At 32.1% G+C, this 27,960-nt stretch overlaps 1 protein-coding gene across 3 annotated transcripts; it reads right to left on the bottom strand.

Moving 5' to 3' along the window:
• Positions 1-338: 338 nt before the first annotated feature.
• Positions 339-12,310, bottom strand: LOC111711163 (transcriptional repressor CTCF). Of its 3 annotated transcripts, XM_023485437.1 has the most exons (6): positions 11,176-11,282; positions 8,733-10,441; positions 8,316-8,544; positions 6,205-6,447; positions 4,966-5,085; positions 339-1,165 (listed from the first exon to the last, which is right to left on the bottom strand). In XM_023485437.1, exons 5-6 carry the CDS (start codon positions 5,078-5,080, stop codon positions 393-395), a joined length of 888 nt encoding a protein of 295 aa, XP_023341205.1. In that variant the 5' UTR covers positions 5,081-5,085; positions 6,205-6,447; positions 8,316-8,544; positions 8,733-10,441; positions 11,176-11,282; the 3' UTR covers positions 339-392. The 3 variants fall into 3 exon arrangements, with proteins under 3 accessions (XP_023341205.1, XP_023341206.1, XP_023341204.1); XM_023485438.1 differs by lacking the exon at positions 11,176-11,282 and adding an exon at positions 12,071-12,310 and having other exon boundaries at positions 8,316-9,953; XM_023485436.1 differs by having other exon boundaries at positions 8,316-10,441.
• Positions 12,311-27,960: the final 15,650 nt, after the last annotated feature.

Raw genomic sequence — 27,960 nt, 5'->3', positions numbered from 1 at the left:
CTGTCCTCATACATCCGTCAGGTGGTCATAACTGCTTAACCAGATGTTTTTGAACCCACAGGTTGGTGTGGAGTACGGGAATCGAACCCGTGAACACCAGTTTGGACACCAATCCAGTTACTGGCTGTGGATAAGTGTGCTTAACTTCAGTGATCTAACGAGAACTGGTGTCACACACTCTCCACCCCACCCCAAAAAATTACCAAATCTTAATCTTATATCATTTTATGAAACAAAAGCTTAGGAATCCAGCTTTGCTAGGAAATCTAATTTTAGCTGAAGGAACATTGCTGTAGTTCTAAAAAGATATCTAACATTTACAGATAGACGACAGGAAGAAAAGCGATAAAAATGTGTTAAGGAAAAAACAAAATACATAATGCTTCATATATTCATGGGATTGAATTGAGTTTGCTTATTTCGTCATGTTTTCTTTTAATATGCCTCTTTAGGTGGTGCTTATTTTGTGCCACGTATTCACAATAGTCACATGGATATCTAATTCCTTCGTGTTTACTTTCAACATGCTTCTTCAGATTACCACCATTTGATGCAGTGTATTCACATTGAACACAAGAAAATCGTCTACCTTCGTGCTGAGACTTAATATGATTCCTAAGATCACTAGGTCGAGTTCCAGCATAATTACATTGATCACAAGGATACCTTATTCCCTCATGTTTACTTTCAATGTGTCTTTTCAGATTCAAAGCTGTTAACGACACATAATCACATGTGTTACAGGGATATCTCACCCCCTGATGTACCCCCTCAAAATGCTTCTTCAAACTACTGGCTGTTGTAGAAGCAAAGTCGCATTCACTACAAGGATGTCTCACGCCTAAATGTTTACTCAAATTGTGTCTTTCCAGATTTCTTGTTGTGGTGGCAACATATTCACATTCGGCACATGGATATCTCAATCCGTCATGAATACTCTCAATATGAACCTTGAGAGTATCTCGCCTGAAAGTAGCGAAATCACATTTATCACACAGATATTTCACTTCGTTGTGTTTAACTTCAATGTGTCTCTTCAAGTTACCAGCTTGAGTTGCCACATAATCGCACAAACTACATGAATAATGTACAACTTCCCGTTCGATCTTGTTAGTTCTGGCTTGATTAGACTGAAGAGGATATCCTATGAACGTCATCATGTCTTCTAAATAAAATAAAATAAAATAAATTGTATTTACTTTTTTTAACGTTCAGGATTTTTAGCTTCCAGGAGAAATACACAATACATTTGAGAATTTTAGCATATATCAAAATTGTATGCCCATCAAATTTGTCTTTATTGCCTTGAAAATTCATTTACGCTAAATTAGGGGAAATAAATGATTTTTAGGGAAAATTAAAAATTATTAGGTTAACAGTATCAAAAAGAGTGAAAAAAACTGCAAGTTCACTTTAACTACTGTTGATTTTGGATTTTATCTTCTGTCAGAGTCAAAATTTCCGCAATTTTTTTCAAGTATTTTTAAAGAAAAAAAATTGTTAAAATGTTATATTTTAAGGAATCTCCTGAAAGCCAAAAAACATGTGAAGTTTTAAAAAAAGATAAAAAAAAATTTGCCAAAAGTTCTCAACTAAAAGGAAATCATATTTTAAAATTATGTTTTGTTGTAAAAAGTTTAACTTTTAAATGTTTTCACTCATCAACTAACAGGAAATCATATTTTAAAATTATGTTTTGTTGTAAAAGTTAAACTTTTAAATGTTTTCACTCATCAACTAACAGGAAATCATATTTTAAAATTATGTTTTGTTGTAAAAGTTAAACTTTTAAATGTTTTCACTCATCAACTAACAGGAAATCATATTTTAAAATTATGTTTTATTGTAAAAAGTAAAACTTTTAAATGTTTTCACTCATCAACTAACAGGAAATCATATTTTAAAATTATGTTTTATTGTAAAAAGTTAAACTTTTAAATATTTTAACAGAAAAAAATGGCGAACATTAGACTCCAAAAAATAGTGCTATATGAACAGTCGACGTAAATTAAGTCATCTTCAATTTCAAAGTTGCGTGTCTGATAAAAAACAGCAGCCTTTAAACCTGAATTTGAGCGCAAACATGTTTCAAGAGACTGTAGGCGTACATTCAAGTAAGCCTTCATTTGTATCGTGGCGTGTCAGATTCACACCAGTACCTTGAAACTTTTGACTGATCAAGGTTGTTGGACTTATTCTTATTAATCTACGAACACGCTTTTAATTGTTTAACACTTTATAAGCAAGCAATTTTATATTTAAAAATTATCAATATTCACTTTCTAGAATTGACATACAAATATGTTTTTATTTTATTTTTGAACCCGCTTTTTATGTAAAATCTTCGGTAATTTCAAGGGACAGTAGTAAGGTGTTGAGTTCATACTGTACACAGCTGGTTTTACATAAATTCAAGCGGTTTTTAAAAGATTTACACAGGGAGCTCTCCTTAATCGACGAACTGTCAAAGGTTTAAAGGGAACCATTTTAAATCGAACATTGCCATCTTTGCATGGAGGGTCCCTTAGAAGTATACTTACAGTCTCTTTCATTTTTAAAAGCGACGGCATAGACAGCAATATCTGTCGTATCCAGGGGTGTATACAAATCTCCCCCCCGGGAGGTGAAGAAATCAAAGACCTAAGAGTAGGGGAAGTGAAGGAAGAAAGTAAAGAAAAAGGGAAAGAAAAAGGGAAGAGAAAAGAGAAGGGAAAGGGGAAGGAAAAGGGGAAAAAATAGAAAGGAAGAGAAAAAATGGGAGAGAAAAAAGTGAGAAAAAAATGGAGGGGGAAAATGAAAGGAAAAGAGAATGGGAAATAGCGAAAAATAGGAAAGGGCGGGGAAGGGGAAAAGGTAGGGAGGGGGAAGGGAGTGAAGTGGATAGGTAGGAAAAGAGATAGACAGGAAGAGGATAAGTAGGGACAAGGAAGGTTGGGAGGGAAAGGAAAGGTTGAGAGGGAATGAGGAAGGTGGAAAGGGACAGATAGGGAACTACGGAAGCGACAGGGAAGGGAAGGTAACAGGAAGGTAGGGTAGATAGGGAAGGGGAACGAAGGAAAGCGGAAGGTAGAGAATTGATGGAAGGTTGGCAGATAAAGAAGTGAAGGAAAGGGGAATATAGGGAAGGGAGCTCTTTACCTCTACATAATTAGTAATTACATAACTTTATCTTAAATCAGAGAGTTTTCCATAAATAATTTTCCCTAATAGTTATAATGCGGCAAAAAAAACGTGTTACAAATGTTTTGCGCTCCGCCCACAACTTGTATAAAAAAAATATGACAAAAGAATGCTCAATACTTTCTCCCCCAAAGAAAAATGATGGGAAATAGATTCCAAAAAACAACTGACAAATAATTAATCCCGAATTGTTTCGCCATGTTGCCACCATACCATTACCCAAAGTTTTAAAAAATTTTGCACGCGGCGCCATTTGCGCTATTTAAAATCCATCATTTTAGGAATTATTATGTACTGCAATATAAATATTAAAAAATACGTCTTTATAGTTATCGAATTTGGGGGAGGAAATCAAAAACTAATGAGGGGGGGGAATAATCATAAATTGGAATTATATACATCCCTGGTCGTATCATCTTCAGGGGATTGTGACAAAAAAAACCTTAATCTGACTGTTAATAAGTAAGACTTCGTCGTCCAAATATTCTAATAATTTCCTTCATTGCCTGTGCTGCATAAATAGGCCAGTCATTTTCAAAGAGAACCGAAATTGAAAATTATCAATTTTCAGATAAAATAGTTAAGGTTTAAAGGATTTTATTCTAAATTTGGAATGTAAATCTTCAAATAAAGAGTCTCTATAGAAATTGTGTGGACATGTTCTTCAAAGTTTAAGCAAAAGTAACCAGGGGTTTATATTTTCCTAAATAATCATTACCCACCCGGTAAGAATTATAGGGCGGAGCGGCAACAAACCTTTCAGGGATTTTTCGCTGAATTGGGGAAAATAACTAATTTTTTGAGTAAAAATATCAAAAAGAATGAAAAACTTTTCTTTATATTTCCCATTTTTAATTTTTTTTCCCAATTCATCAAAAATCATTCCGCCCCCCCCCCCCGGGGGGAGGGGAGGTGTAATTCTAAAAGTAAATAATATTAACATAATGCAAATCCTCTCTGGATTTATATTTAACCAAGGTGTGTATATTTTGAAGTAAAGCCCCCCCCCCTCGACGTGGGGTATTTTAGGGGGTCATGGGGGGTGACTGGTTTTTGTAATAATACTCCTCTTAAAATGCATTTGTCTTGTGTTCATGGTGAGAATGGACAAATAAATATATTCTGATAATCTTTACATTAACAAGCATTGTATCAATTGTAGCGCTTGCATTGATTTATAATGATTTAAATTTATTATTACTTTTCCCGTTTAGATATTAATCCTGTAAACCCGCAATATATTAAGAATGTCGTCTTTATTAAAGCGATCTATTTCGGGGGAAAAACATATACAATACAGCATTTTTACACAAAGTTACAACGGATTCAGGATAATCTAGATGAATGAATAGATTCTAACAACCATTAATCAAAGATGTGGAGATGTTGGTAGCCCGCCAAAGTATTAGTTAGGTCTCTGATTCGTGTTTAAAATACCTATTTATGAGTTTTTACGGAAATTGCCAGTTTTCCGTCGGATTAAAGAACTTCAACACAACAGTACCATGACTCATAGACTTATCTCAAAAAAATGACTCAGGCGATCGAGCCTTATTTGACTCGAAAAAGAGGTTTATGGTGTAAACTCAATATTTAAAGCCGTTAAGAGAAATAACTAGTAAGATTTTCCCACTTTCAGATGTTTACCAAAAAAACACATTTAATTCCCCCAAGTTACCAAAAAAAACCTGAATTAATTTTTGAAGAGTGTGAATGATTGTTGAAATAAATATGCCAGAGTGTATATATTTAAGATCAGGGGGGAAAATGAAAAATTGATCTTACCTGTATCTTCCAGTTTTACTAGTGGTTCCTGATTAAGAAAAGAACTACACTCTTCCTCCTCTTTTACTTTTACATCTTCCATTTCTTCTTCTTCTTCTTTCATACCCTCTGCCATTCTATCTGAAACATATGATTATTTCAAATAAATTAAAATCCTCAATCGTTAATAAAAAGTTCTATTTTATAGTTGTATAACAGAAAATTAATAATCCCTAAGTAGCAAACGACTGTTGCTGTAAAAATAAGGTGAACTTTTAGGTTCACCAAAACAATTCTACGAAATCCTCAGAGTTAATGTTTTTTCAAAAAGTAAAAAATGGCCAGAACCACAAAAAAGAAATGAAATAACTTATACTGGTTAGAAACATAGCTTTGATTAATTTAATATCTCCATTTTTTCAAACTCTTTTTTGTAACCTGCAATTTCTAATCTCAAGTTATTGTGTCATAAAAAGATGTATGACTTAGAGGCTAGATTGTGAAAACAAAATGCAAAAATATTGAATGAAAATTGGTTTAAAAATCAAACAATTTCTTACAGTTTATGGTTTTGTTTCATAACTTTGAGTTTATCATTATAAAAGTAAAATATTGATAAAACTAATGCTTCTAAAAAACAATGGTTTTTTTTAAAGCTTTCTGGATCCAAATCCGGGGAGCTTGTTGCCACTTGATGAAATTCTACCTTGTAGATTTCGTTTAAAGATCATCTTAGATATGGAATTCTTGATCATTCTCCATGTGAAATATCAGAAGGCCTACACTACAATAAATGCATGGAAAACTCGGTATTAACTTCTTACTAGCAGTCTAACAGTCTCAACCAACTTAAAGAGGGTTGCTAGGATATGAATTTGAAACCCTTACTTCAACTTTATGTTCGTTAAAAACGTGTATCATTAAATTACCATGAGAGGTTGCTCCGTGATCACATTGAGCACATGGAAAGCTTACATCTATATGTTTTCTGCAGGGGCGTATTCAGGAATTTGTCCAGAGGGGCTTAAATTTTTTTATCTTTCCAGGGGGGCTATGCACCCGTTGGGGCCTGAAAACCCCCTGAAATCAATAGATTTCACTGGTCCAGGGGGGCTTACCCCCATAGCCCCCCCCCCCCCTCGAATAGGCCCCTGGACTTTTCTGTTAACACGCCTTTTCAAGAAAGTTACTGATTTAGAAACATAATCACAATGAATACATGGATAGTTCAATCCCTGATGTTCAATCTGTATATGATACCTTAAACTTGCTGCCGAGGTGCCAATATAATCACAGTCGTCGCAAGAAAATAAAGAATCCAGATGAACGCTTTCTCTGTACCAAAGTCAGACTTGCACCAATCACAAGGAAATACTGGATCTTCATCCTGTTTACTGACAATGTGTTTCATCAAGTTTGAACGTTTGAAGAGGAATATCTCCAGTCATCACAAGAATATTTAGACTTGGGAGGATAAAGGATCATTTTCATCTGCCGACTCCACTGAAAGTAAAATAAAAGGTCATCAATTAAGAAATTTTATATAAACTGATGTTTTTCAGACACTTGAACCCCCCAGACCGCCGCCAGGTGAGAGGGTCATGGCAGCCCCTAACCCCCCCCCCACAAACTTTTCCGGGCATTGTCATCTTTGCATGGAGGGTCACTTAAAATTACGCTAACAGTCCCTTTTAATTAAGTTTTAAAAAATAGAAGCTTCTAACTGTTTTTATCTATATATATTTTACATTCAATACTATAGCTTAGATTTACAGAGTTATGCTTGAGCAATGTATTTAGAGTAAAATATTTTGAATTAAAGCTTACAGAGACTTATCAATTTCTCAAAGTATTTTCAAGTGACCCTCCATTAAAAGTGTGGCATTTCTGATTCGAAATATTACCCTGAAATGAATTCACAATTACGAAGTAGTTTTTCTATCTTTAAAAAGTGTTGAAATCATTTACCCTGCAGCATAGATACAAATTTCACTTTGATTGGATCGCTGTCTATTTTCTAGAACATCACTCCCCGCTGCCATTGTTACAAAAATTTTCCCCCTGATTAAGGCCTTTTCGTTTAATTGGAGAAAATAAATTATACTCAAGTAAAAATACATGAGGGTAAAAATACATGAGGGTATACATACATGAGGGTAAAAATACTTGAGGGTAAAAATACATGAGGGTAAAAATACATGAGGGTAAAAATACATGAGGGTAAAAAATAAAAAATACATGAGGGTAAAAATACATGAGGGTAAAAATACATGAGGGTAAAAATACATGAGGGTAAAAATACATGAAGGTAAAAATACATGAGGGTAAAAATACATGAGGGTAAAAATACATGAGGGTAAAAAGTGTGGTTGAGCCTTTTAGCCTAATAAACATCGTTGTAATATGTTAATTTTACTTCAAGCAGGTATAAACCCCATAAATGATCGTCGATGAAACATTTTCCTCTAAATGTCGTTTTAACCTTTAAAAGTAGGTGCTCGGTCTCTGTTCTAAAGATTTTCAAAGAAATTTGCATTATAATTTTATTTTTACGTTTTATACACCAGAATAGAATAAATTGCGTTTTTTCAATGATAGCAGATAAAATTGAGAATTTTTCAAAATAAATGACAGAAAAATTTGATTTTGTTTAAAACTTAGGATAGGGACCAAGTACTTTTCAATTACATTTTGAAGGATAAAACGGAAATTTTAGAGCATAATATTTCATCGACGACCCCCCCCCCCCCCCCCCCCATTTCATTTGTGGGCATTGTACCTACTCACTACTGGTATTACTTTTTAGTACAACGACAGTTAGTGGGTGAAAACGCAATTATCATCTTCGGAAATGGACTGAGCACATTTTCGAATATTAGGCCTAATTTTGTAGGTTAAAATGACATTTTACAGAAAAATATTTCATTGACGACCCTCTTGTAGAATAAATACGCCAGGTAAAAAGTATAGAAAAAAGGTGGACAATTTTGCCAATTAATCACCATAATATTTTTTTTAATATTTTCATCACCCCACTGCACTGTCCTTAAAGAATAAATAGAACTAAAAAAATGTGATTACAAATATTAATGAATGTCGTCCTAATTTCAATATTTTTCATCAATGTATGTCAAACCCTCAACTTTAATAAAACTGGCGGAGCCATGGAAGTAACACTAGAATTTACATAAAGATCCAAAATCAGAGATAAAAATTTTAATAATCTATATTTTCTTAACAGTTTCGATTTGGAGTTTGAGTGCAAAATGTAATTTTTAAATTATGGTTGAAATTTATCCCAGCTTTGTGCCAAAATGTTGTGGATCTTACGAATCCGGATCAGGATTCGAATCCTTAGCGCTGCTTAATACCTTGAACATCTGCACACTCAATCTTTATCCCATCTTCTTGAATAAACGCCGTCTCTGTAGCAGACACCTCCTTTAAATCCAGGTGTTTAATCTTTTTTTCCCGCATTATATTCATTTTATCTGAAATTAGGTTCTTTGATATAATGGAATAAATAATTTCGAGTTTTTAACAATAAATGACGCAATAAAAGTAAGCAAATCATTTCATGACTATGTAGAGATAGCATTTCTAAAATTTATCATCGCAGAATTATTTGCAGCTTAAAGGGACTGTAAGCATAATTTCAAGTGACCCTCTATTTTAAATAAGATAAAGGTTTCAAGGGTACCAATGTGAGTCGGGCACTATCATGTTTAATAAAGGGTCACTTTAAATTACGTTCATAGTCCCTTTAAGTCTTCCAATCCTTGAACAACCTTATAAACATCTCTGGATTGTTCAATGGATTTACCGATCCACCGATCCAATAGCACAACACGAAATCCTACCGCTCATTATTTATATCATAGTATAAATTTAGGAATTCAAATTAGATTTCTCTCTTTATAAAAAAATAAGAAATTTCTCATTGCATAACAGTATATAATATTTCCTTACGTTGATATATGTACATAATTTCCCCCAAGCGTATTAAGTTAGTACGAACAGAATTAAGATTGATTGATTGGCTGACTGACTGAATACAGCTCAGACATCTGCAGTGAAAACTGTGGATTGATTGATTGAGCACATCTACATCTCTAGTTTAAATTGTAGAATGATTGCTTGGACACAACTCCGAAATCTTAAGTTTTATTGTAGATTGATTGATTTATTAATTAATAATTTGATTGATCACAACTCCTACATCTCCAGTTAGAACTGTGAATTGATTGATTGGACACAATTCTGACATATATTATGTCAACTGTGAATTGATTGAACCCAACTCCGATATCTTGAATTTAAATTGTAGACCGAATGAACTCCGATATTTTCAGTGTGAACTGTAGATTCATTAATTGACTCTAATGTGAAATGTGGATTGATTAGAGTTTGAATAGAAGCGTTGCATTTCTTTATGTTTGGTTTTAATATGTTGCTTTAGATTGCTGGCTGTGGAAGCAGTGCAATCACATATATTGCATGGATATCTCACTTCATTGTGCTTACTTTTAACATGTACCTTGAGATCATATGCTCTAGTCGTAGAAAAATCACACTTAGTGCAAGGATACTTCACTCCCAATGTGTTGTGTCTTTATATGTGAATTTAAATTCTGTGGTGAAGCGGCTGCATGGTCACATTGTTTACATGGATATCTTGCTCTCTCGTGTTTACTCTGAATATGCATATTTACATTTTTCAATGAATCAGATGTATAATCACATTTTGAACATTAGTATCCTACATGTTTTCTTGCAATATGTAGCTTTAGCTTATGTGAGTTAGTAGCCCTAAAATCACATTTATCGCAAGGATATCTCATTCCCTCATGCTGACTTGCAAAATGTTTCTTTAGATCAAATGCCCTGGTCGCAGAGTACTTACACTCACTACATGGATACTTTACACCCAAGTGTTTACTCCTAATATGTGAATTCAAATTCTGTGGTGAAGTCGCTGCATGGTCACATTGATTACATGGATATCTTACCTTCTCATGTTTACTCTGGATGTGCATCTTCAGATTTTTTAATGAATCAGACGTAAAATCACATTTTGAACATGAATATTCGGTATGCTTTCTCGCAATATGTAGCTTTAGCTTATTTGATGTTCTAGCCGTAAAATCACATTGAACGCAAGGATATCTCATTCCCTTATGTTGACTAGCAAAATGTTTCTTCAGATCAAATGCTCTGGTCGCAGAGTATTTACACTCATTACACGGATACCTCACTCCGTCATGTTTACTCTTGATGTGTAAGTTTAAATTGTGTGATGTGGTGGCTGCATGGTCACATTGATTACAGGGATATCTAATACGTCTATGTTTTCTATCAAAGTGCGTCTTAAGATTGTGTGCTTCAGTTGCTAAAAAGTCACACTCAGAACAGGAATATTCAACAATTTCACGTTTTCTTTTCCTAGTTTCCTTCAGGCTAGGCTGCAAGAGGTCATCAAGGGCAGTGAACAATTTATCTAAACACTCGATTGATGTTAAATATTTGTTAAAAAAAAAAACATTACATTCCTAAAATAGACCATTTCAGATGGAAAAAATTTCAAACTTTGCCTATGGCCCAAATCTGTCAGTTTTGCAAAATAAAGTTGCGTTGAAGGCAAATTTAAAATAGGTAATTTTTCAAACAAGAAAAAAATCTTTAAATTATCCTTTTAACTTCTTTATTAATGTGATAATATTCAATATAAAATAGAGAATTTTGAACTATATAAACATTTTGATCAGGATCCGGATCCAAATCCGGACCCGGATCCAAATCCGGATCTGGACCCAGGCCATGAACATTTCTTTAAGATTTCCTGATTTTTTACCAAATGAAGAATTTTCAACATTTTTTCTACTTTTTTCTGTTATTTATATGTAAAAACAACTTTCAGAAATATGGAAAATTTTAATAACATCTCATTTTCAACAATTGAGATTTGTGTTTAAGCAAAAGATCTTTAATGCAGTTTTGTGATCCGGATCCAGGGGCAAAATGTTGCGGATCTGAATCCTTAGCAATAAAAGTACTTGTGTAAAGTTTTTTACATTTATAAAAATGATTAAAAACAGAACAAAGTAGTAAAGCCCCTTTTTTAAAAAATCATTTTTATATGCAGATGTTAAATACGCTTGCGCTTTCATGACCAATTTCACATTTAAAAAGATTCCCCCGTCACCTTTTGATTGTATATAAAAAAATATTCACCAGTATTTTCCATTTTTAAGTCGTCCTCCTGTTCCTCTTCTTTTATATAACATATTTCAAAATTCATCTCTTCCATCTTGATTTCTTTCTCCATAATCTCCACCATTATCCCTGAAATAAGCGATGAATTTTACTAATGGTATTGTGAAAAGTAATTCACAAATCGTTAACTTGCCTCATATTGTTCCTTAAGAATATCTTATAAACGTTTTCAAATACATTACCAATTAACCCTATTCTAGCTTCAGTTTTTTAGGCAGACGCTGAACTCGAACCTTCGAGTTTGCGAGGTGGGGGAAGACTTAACTACAGATTTTACTTTTTACATGACCATTCTTTAACAATTTTCAATTAAATTAGTATTTATTTAGGGTTAGGTTAGGTTGAGACACTTTCTGGGCCGAGCGCTGCGGCTAGGACAGGCTAGGGGGCCGAGCGCTGCGGCCACGGGTTAGGTTAAGTTATCTACAAATGTCATCCCCCCTTAATCATTATTATTATTCAAATCTATTTATTGTTCAAAAAAGTACAGGAACAAATAAAAATAAACTTTATATATATATATATATCAAAGACATGTACATTTTGATTTTCTGATTTTATTAAATGTGTAGACGAACACAACAATTAACTATATCAACAAAGATTAGTAAAATAAACTAGCAGTGCCCCCTTAATCATGCTTTTAATGAAGCGCGGCAGTGAAGTCTTCCCCACCTCGCACACTCGAAGGTTGGAGTTCAGCGTCTGCCCGTTTTTTAATAAAACTCAAAATGTATATGTCTGAGGCTGTTCAAACTTGTTGACTCTTTTAACTTCTTTAACTACACATACTTCTCAATTTAGCTGCTTAAGGCTGGGTTGAGTAGGGGTCCGTCCTATTATACTATCTTACCTTCTCATGTTTACTCTGGATGTGCATCTTCAGATTTTTTAATGAATCAGACGTAAAATCACATTTTGAACATGAATATTCGGTATGTTTTCTCGCAATATGTAGCTTTAGCTTATTTGATGTTGTAGCCGTAAAATCACATTGAACGCAAGGATATCTCATTCCCTTATGTTGACTAGCAAAATGTTTCTTCAGATCAAATGCCCTGGTCGCAGAGTACTTACACTCACTACATGGATACTTTACTGAGGGGGGGCCGGGGTTGGTCCAAAAATCGTTCTCTAGGAAATTACCCCTTTCTCTGAGCTAATCAATTTTTCTCAAGCTATCCTAATTCTAAAAGACTGCATGCAAATAGTAAACACTGCACTCAACTAACTGCATGAAGCACAGTGAGTTCAGTTCACAGTGTGACAGTACTGAGTACAGTTACTTTACTTTACTAATTTACTACATACACCGACCGCGGACCGGTGGGAAAATCAGCTGTGTTGTGTTTTGTTTACAGCAAGAGCATAGACCTAGAGAGGTTTCGTGATTTATATTATTTCAGGGAAGGGAAGACAACCGCGCTGAGAGGACTGAGAGAGGGAAGGCAATAGTGCCTTTTATAATTAAATAAAGAGTTACCCACAGTACAGGATGAGACTGTACTGAAGACCAACAAATCTCAGAACATGACGATTTAAATCTTGATTTTGATTTTCTACCTTTAATTTAATACTTAATGGTTTATGGAAATTATAATTTGGAAAAGCTCAATTGACGCTATTAGATCAAGCTATGCACAGGCGTTTGCAGAGGAGGGGGGGGGGGGAGTACTTTTCCCTCCTGAGTGAAATTATGGGGGGGGTGTATCCCGCCCTCTTGATTTTTACAAAGTAATTAAACTACAAACAATTGTCCGAAGGCTTCTGACCTGGAACAGACAGGTCGACATGAACACCGATAGGAATTTGGTCAAACTGGAAAGAATGGGGATGCACCCAATGAAAGAGCTGTTTGTCTCAATTTTGGACAACAGTGTTTAAATGCCTTTAGATTCAGCGGTCCAAGAAAACTAAATTATCGTAGAATGGAAGATGGGAGGATATTTTTTTAATATTTTTCTTATTTTGAACAATAATTGCTTTTTTGTATTTCAGCCTTGTTGGTATACTTTTATTTTTAACTATAAAATCAAACATAGAGTTGAAACTATACTTGCAGTCTTCTGCAAGAAAAATTAGCATGATTTCAAAAGTATTTTTACTTACATAATAAAGTTCAATAATACCAGGAGAAAAAAAAAACAATTCTCCCTTTAGAATATATAAATCCGGAAGCCGCCCTTGTCAGGACTCAGGGTATTTCCCTGATTTTGACGTGTAAATCCTGATACGATGGTAGGCGATTATATATATCAATACATTGAAGACGACTTTCGATTTCAGTTTAGATTTATATCAAGCCGTTAAACAGCATGGATACACATAAACTCGAATTCAAGAGAAGCTGTCAATTAACAAAAGCTTCTCATTGATTATTGTAATTCGAAAAAAGCTTGTTAACAATCTAAGCTTAAAGAAAGATGTCGTCTTCATTGTGATAAAATCGCCTACCACTTAATGATAAAATTTTACCCAGCAAACATTTTTCAAAGATAATATAGTGCTGATATAGGTCAGAAAGATTGCTTTTATAGCGAGTATTTTAATTTAAGTAAAGTAAGCCAATTTACAAAATATTAAATTACCAATTTGATAATTAAGTAATACAAAATTATGTCAGCTACTTAAAAACTATGCAATAAGACGTTGACTCGACCTTAGTCTTTAAATACATTAATTTAAAGGTTGCATTTACATTGTTGCCTTGCCTGAAGTCTTTTAATGATGTATTAAATGATTTGATAATAAAAGAACCCAGTTTGCATGAATTTGACAAAATTGAAGAAATTCTGTCGTCTCTGACCAGTCTCATCCTTTTTGTGTATCACAGTCAACATCAAATTCAAGCTTTCAGAATATGTCAATTTTAGAAATATATAGCTAATTTGTATGAAATATAACAAAAACATACAAAATAAAGTGTTTCCGGAGAATTAATTTAAATATTTCCACCAATTAAAAAAGTAAAAAAAAAACTCAAAGGAAAAGGAAAGGAAGCTATAGGAAAGTTACATATTTATTGTTTACATTATTTAATATAAACTGGTGGTGGATTGTTAGTATTTTTCGACGCTGAACTATAAACAGCTTTTAGAAATAAAAATGATAGATTTATTTGTAATGTTTAAAAAAAATTTCAATAGGCTGTATGGGTTGTGAAAAAGATATTTCTTTTTAATTCGCTCTGATTTTAGACTTCTTTTATGTTTGATTATATCTTTTACTCTTTTTAATCTTTTTAGTTTTTTCTTTGTAAAATCGTCTTTGCTTTCTTCGTTTCTTTTGCAAACATACGACAATGCTACAAATGTAACTGAATCTGTTTCTTTTATGCGTTCAATTTTTCATGTAGTTTCTCCTATGTTTAAAGAAAACATCGGAACAGTCGTTTTGTGCATTTAGAGAATTTGAAAATAAAATTGCTTTAGTTTTCTCATGTACCAACAAGTTATTTCTTCTACCTCTTTATTTATTGTGTCTGCAAGAGTATTCAAGTTTTTACATTTTGATGCCACATTTGTGTCGTCGGCAAAGGCTACTCTGAAAAGTTTGTTAGATTTTTCATTTACATAGATATAAACAGTAAACACTCTGGACTTGATCCTTGAATCTATAATATTTAGAATAAGTCTGAGAAGGTACCATTTATATCGAATTTTTGCCCCCTGCCGCGTAATTGTAACATTCAAACCATTGTAATGTGCTGACACAGATTCCTGCGTTTTCAAGCTTTTTCAGAAGTATCTTAATCAATAACCACAAATTAATAATAAAATAATTCATGGACGTTATTCTTGAAAAGATTGCGGGGATAAAATTGAAAATTAGTATTACAACAAGTTTAAGATGATATGTTCTCTTATTATACATATAAATATTTTACTTAAAAAGTCATTTAAATCAAATGTATTGAAAATGTGATATTTGTCCAATAAAAAAATACTTTAACTAAAGGGGGGGATGTTTTTTTTCATATCACACAAAAATTCAAAAGTTAATTTCATGGTTGCACAACATATTTTGGAAAGTTTAGCAAATATGTGTTTTTAAACTAAATGACATATGGTCACAGGTCAGTGGTCAATTTTCAAAATTGTTCAACTTTAAACATACTTTGCACAGTTGTTTTTCTTTGTTGCAAATTATTAGACTCTAAAATTAGAGAATAGCTTTCCAATAAATATATAGCATTGCAGTAATACCCCATTGAAGAGCAGAAAGTATAAGTGTTAGCACAAGCATGTTTTTTGTTAAGAAATTTTAAAATTTGCCCAGTGGTTGACAGAATTGTTACTGCATGAGGAGGCATTAAATCGAAAAAAGATAATCAACTACTCATTTACCTTATGTTCTTCTTGTACCCTTAAACCAACAAATATTTGTTTATTTCTAAGAATTTCGAACCCAACCATAACTTCTATTTTTGGTTTTGTGGTGGGTCTGTTCTGTTATCTGATCAAGGTTTTGAAACAAAAACAAGGGCTGTGCCAAAAACAATAAGTTTTTATCGAATTTCTGTAGAATTGTCCTCTCCGTCAACTGGACTCACAGAGTAGAGATAAATTATAGAGAGGAAATATTTAAAAATATTTGCTTTGTCAGGATGTTTGCATCCAAAAAAACATTAAAATATCTGAAACGATCAGGCCTAAGGGAAGGTTTTTTATCGGAAAAGATTAAAATTTTGTCCAGAAGAATGTCAATTTGTTTACTTTTGGAAATCAATCAGAGCAAACAGAAAAATCCGCAAATTTGTTTTAGTTTTCTGAAGAACTTAAAAGCAAAATTTAAAGGCTATAACTATTGCTACAACAATAAGATTCAAGATATTTCTCATTCCTCAGACAGTTCAGCAGGATATTGGGTTTATATGTTTCAAGTGTTAATTCCTCTCTGACTAAATATTTACTCTATGGCTAGACTGCCCTGCTTCAGCTCTATTTATTGTCCAGGGCCGGGATTTACCAAATTTGAAAGAGATAAAATTATTTTTTTAATTGAAAATTATTTTTACTTTACATATTTACATCAAAATGTTTGATTTTTTCCATTCTGTAATGCCAATCTTTCGAAAAAATATTTTTGGGTTAGGTTTAGGCATGGTAATTATAATATTATTGGATTAAGAATGAATCTGTGTTTTTCTTAAAACCGTTCGTTAAAGGGACTGTAAGCATAATTTCAAGTAACCCTCCATTACAAAGATGACAATGCGCTGCCTGATATTTTGTTCATGTTATTGTGTAAAAGATATTTTCATTTTTATAGATTTGAAATTTGTTGCTAAAAATTTGTCTAAAAGTGAATATTTATTGGCTGCATGCAGTTTAGTTGATTTACAGATCAAGTAGACATAAGATTTTAAAATATGTTTTGATGCATGATTTGAAAAAATGTTTTCCTTGCTAATGCATGAATTGAAAATAAGTGATTGATTTTAATAGCCCAGTCTTTGTGATTTTAAATTCACATCACTATCGTCCGTCTTCTTCTCCAAGTCTTTGGCAAATAGTCGGTCTTCCTATCAAAGTCTTTGGCAAGGACAAAGTCCAGAGGAAAACTTTATTAAAGTTTTCCTCTAGATGGAGAGAGGTTTACAAACTTACAAATATATTCATTCCTCTCATTTACTCCCTCTGCCTTTAAACTTAAATTCGGAGTTTTATGCAAATGAACAACTATCAAACACATAGAGAGGGAGCTATAGAGGCTATTCTGTTTTAGCTGGGGACATATAGTGAACCTCCTACCTCCTACCTCCTACCAATACAACCTACCTTCTACCTCCTACCTCCTACCTTCTAAATCCTACCTCCTACCTTCTAAATCCTACCTCCTACCTTCTACCATCTACCTCTGATTGTATGACTATGGTATTTGAGAAGAGAAATCGGGAAATCCCCAGATTTATTGAACCTTCATGATTAGATTTATGGCATTTCAGCAACTCTTTGTTTTTCTTCCATTATTTGAGGCCGGCATGTAGCCAATATGGGGTAACATGATATTTTGTAAACTTGCAGTACGTTGTATATTTTAACAATCTATGTTTCTAAACGTTATAGGTAAAACCATTATTCATTATTCACTGGTAGTGGCGTTGATAGTTCACAAGATTAAAGCCAAATAATAATAACAGTCAAAAGAATCTCAGTGGTACCTGGATAGATACGTTTCGAGAAATTGTTTAGGAGTTGGCGTGCACTACAGGCAGGCATGAAGATGCATAGAAAACAATCAGGAAGTACAGGAAGATGAATAGAAAGCATGCATGCAGGAAATCATCATGGGAGGATTAACATTTTATCATATTTTTAGGGAAGTCCAGCGTATCCTGATTTTCAAGTACCCAGGGATAGGGTTAAAAAGTTTCTGCACAATCCATAAACAGCAGAGTTGAACCTTTATCCACCGTCTTATTAATTCCCCTCTCCTTAGTTCTGAACGTATTGATTCTCCTTTCCTTAGTTCTACAGACATTAATTCCCATATTCTTAGTTCTACACACATTCATTCCCCTATCCTTAGTTCTAAATGCATTGATTCACATTTCCTTAGTTCTACACACATTGATTTCCCTTTTCTCTAGTTCTAAACACATTGATTAACTAAGATGCTAGAAGGTATGTGTACTTGAATGAGAATAATGAATGAAAAATAAAAGATTTATCAAACTTTGAAGGACAAAAGTTTGTGAAAGTTTTGTCGAATTTTAGGAAATATTGTGGTCGGAGGTCGCGGGGAGCTAGTTGCAAAACCAGGCCAGAAATTGAATTCAATCTTATTGATAACATAGGGGAGGTATGGGGGTGGGGGGTTGTTTTTCTATAAAAATTGAAATAAACATAAAAAATAGGCTTGTTGATTTAATATGATTTTCCTACTTGATGTATAGAAAATGGTTGGTGCTGATAATATTTATCTTATTCATTATAAGTTGATGTACCGGCCCAGTTTTTAGGCAACTATAATCAAGTACTGTACGGTAAACGAGACAGTACGTCAAATGAATCCTCCCCGGCCATTTATAGGGAGTTTTAGTCCAGGGGGAGTCCTGGTTGTTTTATGATATAATGATTTGTTATAGATAACACATAAGGAGTTTATTTTATGATCTATTATTTGTATATATAGATATATACAGTGATTACCAAAAAACTCTGGAATATGAAGTCGACTTTTAAACTCAAGTTATGGCTTTAAATAGACATGAGACAAATCAATTGTGCATTGTAAACAGACCCATTTCACTTAATAAGTAATTTAATAACTTACTAGTAAAGCTTTTTGTCTTGTATAATACATCAAATGCACTTCAGAATTGCTATAACGTCGTCTTACTATTCCCCAGTTTTATGGTTATTACTGTACATATTTTATATAGTAAAACTCGCCAAAACATGTCATCTAGGCTAAAGCTCATTAAGAAACATATCAAACCTTTATAACTTGAATAGGTTAGAGCGTTGGGGTGGATTAAAAGCAAAATTGAGAAGTACGTCGGAAAAATATTTAAAAAATCATTTTGATTTTTTTTTTTACAAATATTAATATATATGACATGGTCCTCCATTCATTCACCTACTTACTCTATCTACCTTATGATTAAAAAGTAATTAAGTTTTCGAGAGAAAACATGGGGTGTTGAGTGGAATCTTTCTCTACCTCCCAACCGGGTTTAAATCTCACTTTTTATTTTTTTTTCATGAATCTCACTACCTTAGAACTTGACACTATATATTTTTATTTTATAAAACTGGGGCATTTTATACCTGCAGACCGGGTTTTGGTTTAAGTAACCCTAGCAAGCTTTAATTTTCTAATGCTACCTAATTAGGGTTTTCATGGCGTAAAAAAACTTTCGCGAAAAAATATAATATTATCATTATTATAGATTTATTCACACACAACGATATAAATACATGTATAAATGGTGTAGTTTAAATTTGTTTAAATATATTTTTGAATATATAGCTTTATAAAAAAAATATGCATAATTATGCACAAATAGGCGACATTGATCATTACTCATTACATAACATATTTATCATTTCAGTTATTACGTAATCATCGAATCCTTCAACATATAAATTATTCGTTTATCTTGCATTTAAAAGTTCTTGTAAAACCGGAACTTTCCATGCATGTTTCAATGGGACATCAAAATATTTTATTTGTTTCTTAACTAACATTTTACTAAGATCCGAAGGATTTACAGAAAAATCATTTGCAATGGAAAATAAATTTCTCACAAGAACTGTGTTAAGGTCATTTATGCATAATTTAGAAAGAAATCTAATGCAAAGCTTAGAACTTGCTTCAATAGTCTCATAGAAAGAAATACATCTACTAGCTAACTTAGTTTATGTAAACATTGTGAAATACTTTCAATCAAGTACCTATGCGTATCTCTAGATACATTAAAAAGAATTCTAATGACAATATTCCATACTATATACAATTTTAAAACACATTAATAATACCTATCTTTCTCTCCGTCTGAACGCATGTTTACCTTTTCCTGCGTGTAGTTTTTACTAGAATTTTGTGGCAATCTGTTTCCACGCAATTTGTGCATTTCTTTGCACATTTTTTTGTGCAAATTTTCTTTCTCTGGAATTTGGGATTTTTTTATGGCACGTTTTTTGCAAAATTTGAAATTTAGACAAAAGGAGAGGGTCAAATTTATGCGGCATTACACGTACAACTTTCAGATCTCGTAGCTTCAACAGTTTTAATTCTATCCACAAATGTAAGCGCAAGCAAATTTATTCACATATATTTTTTCGATCTTTTTAAAAAACGATTAACAACCCTAACAGTATGTGTACCGTACTGCTTGCTCTATAGCTTCTTAGCAGTACTTAAAATAAATTTGAGTTTACAGTGCAGTTCCTTCGATCAGATATAGTCAAATTCAGTTTTTAAAGTTGTAATATTTTGACTAATATTATTCCATCTATTTTCCTCTATCTAACCAATTTATAAGAGAAATCTAGTTGAGTAGAGAATATTGAAGTTTGTGATGAATAGTTTCTTTAGAAACTGGACCCTCAACTCCTTATTCTCCTTATACCTGGAGATCCAACCTTTATCCGATATCATAATATATACATCAATTCAGTCCAATCCTTGCATGATTCAAACCAGAGCTGGAACCTCTTGTATTAGGGATATCAAGATCATAGCTTGATATCCTCTTTTTGTTAATCTGCAGATTAATTTGATTATTTAAGTTTGTTTATATTCCTACCATATGCCAGAGGTTGGACTTGCAGTACACCATGTTTTAAACACCCACAAGGGTTTAGCTACAGGGTGCCCCAAAAAACGTTACAGTTGGTAAACAGTTTGAGTCTTTTGAATGTCTTCTTCCATATATTGTATTCTATATTTTTGACGTTTATTTCGTTAAAAAATCTTTTACTTAAATATGTAGAGATGTCAACGTTTTGATTTTTCTAAATTCAGCTTTTGTTCGATAGTGTTCATCAAAAGTATCAAACGTTTGAAACGTTAAATTTAACGTTTGAAACGTTAAATTGCACATTATGAAGTTTTGTGGCATAGAGTAACGTCACATAATGAATGTTCTGTACCTTATACAACGTTAAGCTTTAGCAAATGTTAGTGTTACGCTTTTGAGTTCCCTGTTTTAAAAAACTTTCCCAATTTTGCGTAAAAAATTTGGTAATATAACAACAATTTTTAACGTTCCACTTAAATCCAAGGTAAATGTTTTTAAAGATCTTATTTTACACTTTCACTGGGTTTGAAAACTAAAAGGTGACAAAGGGTTTGCTTTAATAAAAAGTAATTGAGACAAAGTTCTGAACGTTGCAATGAATTTCAGTGCTAAGAATATTCTTTGTTAACGTTACGTTTTATCTTAACTTTTCAAAAATAAACTCTTTAATTACGTTAAAATTTTTTATTATAATGCAATTTTTCTTACGTTAAGATTTATCGAAACATTATTGTAATACTTTTTTTTCGTTACGCGATTTTACAACTGGCACTTAAGACTGTGTTTTCGTTTCGTTTCTCAGAAAAAGATGAAAAATGTTCTATGTCATGTTGTATTAAAAATTTCAGGCCTTATAATGTTTCTTAAATTACACTTCATAAGAAATAATGTTGATTCTAAATGCAAGCATTACAAGTTTTTTTCGTGATAATTGCATTACTTTTTTCATATTTTTCATCCTTAAACATGAACCATGCATAATGTGAATGATAGTTTTTATCAATAGACTTTCATCTGAAGTGGCTAGGGCCGGGCTGGGCAACGTTCCGTAAAATTGACAGAACGTTTTCGAAAATTAACGGAAGAGCCTGTTAACAAACACGTGGCAAAAACTATCAATTTTTAAACCGTTATCGAAACAGATTAGCCGTTTTTGAAAAAAAAAATTAACGGTTGAAAACGATTACGGAACGGATTTTTTTTTAAACGATGAATTTTTTTTCTGCTTTTAATGGCATTAAACTTTTTTTTTACATTTTTTGATGTTTTAAAATGTCTTGTTTTGTGTTCACAACTTTACATGCTGAGAAAAAATCTCGGTACCTTTAAATTTTGTTTTAAAAAATTTGAAGTTTGTCCAGCCGTGAAAGAATCTGGGTTCTCCTCAGAATAGGATAATATTGTTAATTTGGATATGTAGATATTACGAAGTCCTTGCAGAAAAGGGTAAATATAGTTCAACTGCTAGTGCCGTTTATGATTTGACAAAGTGTTAACGTTTTTAATAAAATGGCAGAGGTGCGTGAGGAGTAGTTATAAAATCTATAAAATGTTGGCTTTCCAGGGATGTCACAACAACAAAAAACTTTTTCTTTCTTTTTCAAAATCATATATGGTCAATGATGCAAAACAAGAACAATAAAAATGGAGATTGAACAATTTTGTAATAAAATTTGTAAAACCAATATTAAAAAATATATGTAAAAATATGGGTAAAATTTGGAAAGGCAAAGGTCTAGGACATCGAGTCGCAAACTTGCAAAAAAACAGAGTTTGTGGCATAAACCCATTTCCTTTAAACTTGAAATAAAACAACCCATTATTTTTTGTTGTCATATTCATCTTTCATCTGTTGTCATAGATGAAAGACGTTTTGAAACATTTTGATTGGCAGAATTATTTGAAATTAAAACTCAGCCCTCATAACCTTACGTTTTATGAACAACATGTTCATCAAACATTTATCAACGTTAGACATATCAATAAAGCATTCAGAGAAAAGTTATGAAAGGTTTTGATTTACAGAATTACATTTTTTAAATGTTACATGTTACACTATTGAAATTAAACTTTTGTTTCCTAATTATTTGATAAATAAACCATTTTCTCAAACGTTTAATTTTTCATTATAATATTAAGGAATACGATTCTATGCTTTTATAAACAGAAATGCATTTTTTAGATCTACTGCGTTACACTTTATAAAACTTGAACTTTGAAATAGAAACCCTATTGTTACGATATGCAATTAAATCACAATTGATTTTTCAAACGTTAGACTTTCCATTAAAACAAACCTTTTCTTTAAGTTTTGGTATGTTGCAGATATTAGAAAAATAATGTTACGTTACCATAAAACACTAACGCTAGGTGTATGTTCCTCTAACCTAGGAAGGGTATAGGCTTACGGCGATAAATAATCGCTTTTGATTGCTACTAATCTTTCTTCTATTGTTAATGTTAATTAATTGTTAATGTTAACATTAATATTAGGTTTAAGCTCCTATAACGTTAAAGTTGAACGCTTACTGCATATTTTATTGAATATATCCAAACGTTTCCTATCATTGTAACATAATGAACAGAAACTACATTTTACGTTACGTTACATTATCGTTGACATCTCTATTTAAAGTATGTTTTACTTTTTAGTCAATTTTAACAAGACTGTCATATATCGTATTTTTTAACGTTCTCTTTGGTATCGAACGACTTAACTAATTATTGAAGAAAACATTTTAAACTATTTGCCAGCTGTCATGGTTTTTGGGGACACCCTGTATATTAACAACTTGTTTGACTCCAGGGGACACCCTGTTTATTAACAACTTGTTTGACTCCAGGGGACACCCTGTATATTAACAACTTGTTTGACTCCAGGGGACACCCTGTATATTAACAACTTGTTTGACTCCAGGGGACACCCTGTATATTAACAACTTGTTTGACTCCAGGGGACACCCTGTATATTAACAACTTGTTTGACTCCAGGGGATACCCTGTGTATTAACAACTTGTTTGACTCCAGGGGACACCCTGTATATTAACAACTTGTTTGACTCCAGGGCACACCCTGTATATTAACAACTTGTTTGACTCCAGGGGACACCCTGTATATTAACAACTTGTTTGACTCCAGGGGCAAAAAGAATAAAAAACTAAGTTTAAAACTCACTTAGAGGATTGATGTAAACACTTAGTGCTTTACAGTTTACACAGAATGTCAAGGAAATATACAAAGGAATTGCAACAAATTTAAATGTTCTAATCCGTATATCATTGCAACCAGATTGTGTAAATTTTTGTTATTGGGTTGCATGAGATTAGTGGTGAGTGGTAAAACCTGGATTCCTTTGTGCTGCACATAAACACAAAATAATCTAAAATAAATACTTTTCTAATCCATTTTATAAAGTATTTTATAGTTTAATCTTTTAATTTTGAAACATATTTCCTAAATAATTTTAGGTTGTATGTTACTATATTTTTTACTCAAATCAATGCTAATTTATTCAATTTGTAAAATTAATTAGTAATATCATGTTTCACTATTAGAAATTCAACATTATGAAAATAGAAAATGAAGAATAAAAACTAAAAAAATTCTCAGAATAAAAGTTTGAACGTTATAACATTGTTTTACATTTATTAGTCATAATAAACTAATCATTAAAAATAATAAACAAAACCTTACAATTACTGTTTATTTATAGGACTTTGTCCCCTCTCTTCTTTACAACAGTAGATTTAGCTCTAAAATGATTCTTTTTCGGAATATTCTTTCTTGATTTAACATAAGATTCATCTGATGTTTATGTTGTGAATGGATTATCATTTGAATTAAAATTTTATTGAGGCAAAATTTTTGAACTCGAAAAAAATATGATTTGTCAAAAATAAATTTATACTGGTCATAAACCTCACCTAGGGTTTGGTCACCACAAAAAAATTGAACCTGATCGATTAGTCAAACTGTTTTCACGTTTATCAAGCATAAATCAACATACAAGCAAATTGGACATACAAAGGGCAACATATTTTAAACACTTTTTTATTTAAAAACATTATTCCCTGCACCCTTAATCTTATTTCCCCCCCCCAAAAAAAAAATCTAAATAAATTCCTTAAAAAGTCTATTTATAAGGTAAAAACCTTAAGTTAACCTGTGAATAATCTCATCTTATATATGTAGCTAACCCTTCATGTATAATTTCAGGAAAGGAATCGAGTCTTTGTCACAAACTCTTATTTTCTAATCACTATGTCTTTAGAACCAAATGTTGCAGACCTTAGATATTTCAAACTATGAATTCTGTTAGATCAAACAATCTGAGTTTGAAATATCAAAGGTTTACAACATGGAGCTCTAAAGATATTGAGGTTTAAATATTTGATTTTGTTTCAAAGACTCAATTCCTTTTTGTGTACTTTATTACTCTAGTCACTTTTCGGTAAATTTCATTATAGATTAGATTAGATTTAGATTAGCTGTATTTTATATCATATAATGCTATGAAATTTCATGGTTGTTGGAATTATTCCAAAAAATTGTCAATATTTCTTGAATGTTTTATCCAACCAAATGTAATATAATTTAAATAAGATTTTTTTAATTCTGCTATGTAAAAGAGCTCATAGCTGAAAAAAAACAAGTACAAAATCATAAAATTACCTAACACTTTATTTTGGCACGACGTGTTATGTTTTTAAGATTAAAATATATAAACGATGAAATACCTATTTTAAACAAAATTATTTTGGTTAGCATTGCTATTAATTTTTTGGACTAAAATTGTCTCTTCATCGAGAATATTCTTGAGCCCTTTTTAGATTATATTTTATCCCGAGCGAGTGACAAAAAACTGTTAACGCGCGTGTTACTATAATCGTGTGTCTGAAAACTCTGTCTGAAATTGGCAAAAAGTTTATTTTCAAGAAATCAAATAACTAAAAGTTTGAAAGTTTTGTAAATGAAATGAAATCTAATAAAGTCAACTTTTCCCTGCTCAGTCAACCTTCTCTAAATAAGAAACATTAAAGAGATTGCAAATAAGAATTTAAACGATTAGATAATTCAATTAAAAAGTTCATCAACATTAACATAAGTAACTTTTCTAGATTTAAAAAATATATACATATGTTATACCAACTACCGATCAAACCTTTCTGAACCCTACCAAACCAAAAGGGGAGCTGAAAAACACCGCGGCCCCCCCCCTCACATCTGTGAAAAAACTTGTAGGAACTAGGAAGTGCTTTATAATCTTGGAGATCCTGTTCGTAAGAAATATTTTTATTGGAAACTCAATCTTGCTTATGAAGCCGTAGTTCGTAATATATCAGGCCATAATCTTTTATAAAAATATAAAAATATTTATTGCTTTGCTAGTAAACATATTATGTTACATAGTACACTAGGTCTTCTTGTTCTTTTTGTTATTATTCTTATTTTTCTTCATCTTCTTATTCTTCTTCTTCTTCTTCTTCTTCTTCTTCTTCTTCTTCTTCTTCTTCTTCTTCTTCTTCTTCTTCTTCTTATTCTTCTTTCCTTCTTCTTCTTTCCTTCTTTTAGATATAACAACGTTTAACTTTGTAAATTCTTATATGTTTTGTCAGAGGAAAAGTTTGAAGGATCTTCTTCTTCTTCTTCTTCTTCTTCTTCTTCTTCTTCTTCTTCTTCTTCTTCTTCTTCTTCTTCTTCTTCTTTCCTTCTTCTTCTTTCCTTCTTTTAGATATAACAACGTTTAACTTTGTAAATTCTTATATGTTTTGTCAGAGGAAAAGTTTGAAGGAAAACATGGAGGTTTGTAATCTAAATTTGTCCACACGAATACAATTTGTAAATATAAGATTTGAAAATGTTATTGTTCAACATAAACACGAAAACATTCTTTATTGTACAGCCAAGGGGGTAATACTCAATTCTAGGTTTTATAACATTTTAAACATATGATATAGCTGCATATCCTGATATGCATATCACCATGCTTGATTTGAAGTCAAACCTTATAGAAATCCAACGTATAGAAACCGCTACGTATAGCAACAAGGCGTATTTTCAGGGAGAACATTTTTTATATTTTTGAGAAATTAAACGTTTTTGTAAAACATTCTAGAGCTATCATTATCCTTATCATAATTTCTATTTTTTTAACATACCCTAGACATTAAAGGAGCAAAATAGTTTAATACGTACATTTGTACTGCTCTCTATTGTGTTTAAGGTCCCCCAGATTTTATTATGTACTAAGTACTGACAACATAAATGAATGATTATATGGTTATACATAAAATTTCGTGTTACTATTAATAAAGATATTTTATAAAAATGCTATCTACAGTTTTATTTTTAGAAAAAAAATTCTTAAAAGTATAAAAAAAAGTTCTCCAGTAATGCTAATATGATTTCATTTAACCATTTAAATAAAAGGATTTTATGAAAATTATATCTACTTTACACTGATTATTTAATTTCTCAAAAATATAAAAAATGTTCTCCCGAAAAATACGCCTTGTTGCTATATGTAGCGGTTTCTATACGTTGGATTTCTATAAGGTTTTACGCTTAGACATAATTTTTTTTAATGCCTGAAAAAAGGGTCAAATTTATGATTTTATGATTTTTGTCATTTTTTTTTTCTAAATCTGATTGGCCTATAGTTTGAATAATTTTGTAGTTGAGTAATTTTACCTTGTTTTTTAAGTTTCCAGACATATCTGTATTTAAATAGAGACCCCCCCTCCCCCCTCCTACTTTTTTAGGTTTTTATTTTTTTTTATTTCTCTAAGGAACTACCCCCCCCCACAACCCCTCCTCCTGCCCAATATATTATAGTGCAGAGTTTGTGAAAATTTTGGTTTATATCGTTTAGCGGTAAATCCTGCAATTTATCAAGATGTGTTTCCAAAACGAAGAATGGATACAAAATACTGGAATGTGCTAAACATATCCCTCCAGAGCTGAGGAAAAAGATGATAATATTCTGAAAGATGATGAAAGTGTCGTAAACATGTCGTAAAGTTGTGTTAATAATTCACCGTTTATTTTCAATGCTTGTCCGTAAAATAATAATATTAAAATATTACTGACAATATACTCGGAATTATGGAACAACCCTGAACATCAACTTTACTCCCTTTAATCCAACACCACCTGGGCTAAACTTTACTCCCTTTAATCCTACACCACCTGGGCTAAACTTTACTCCCTTTAATCCTACACCATCAGGGCTAAACTTTACTCCCTTTAATCCCACACCACCTGGGCTAAACTTTACTCCCTTTAATCCCACACCAACAGGGCTAAACTTTACTCCCTTTAAACCCTACACCACCAGGGGGCTAAACTTTACTTTCTTTAACCCTACACCACCTGGACTAAACTTTACTCCCTTTAATTCTACACCACCTTGGTTAAACTTTACTTCCTGTAGACGTAGTATTTACAACATGCTTACCAAATAAAAAAAAATATTATTTTCAGAGCATGTGAG

Source organism: Eurytemora carolleeae, unplaced genomic scaffold (assembly GCF_000591075.1).
Source record: "Eurytemora carolleeae unplaced genomic scaffold, Eaff_2.0 scaffold1081, whole genome shotgun sequence".
In the NCBI taxonomy this organism is placed as follows: domain Eukaryota; kingdom Metazoa; phylum Arthropoda; class Copepoda; order Calanoida; family Temoridae; genus Eurytemora; species Eurytemora carolleeae.
This window is presented reverse-complemented; position numbering and strand designations above follow the sequence as displayed.

What these genes read in the sequence shown, in the direction of transcription:
- LOC111711163 (XM_023485438.1), bottom strand. Translation starts at nt 5,080, where the DNA reads ATGGCAGAGGGTATGAAAGAAGAAGAAGAAGAAATGGAAGATGTAAAA. An exon ending in AGTAAAACTGGAAGATACAG is followed by an intron (nt 1,166 to 4,965) that starts GTAAGATCAATT and finishes TATTTTATTTAG; the next exon opens with AAGACATGATGACGTTCATA.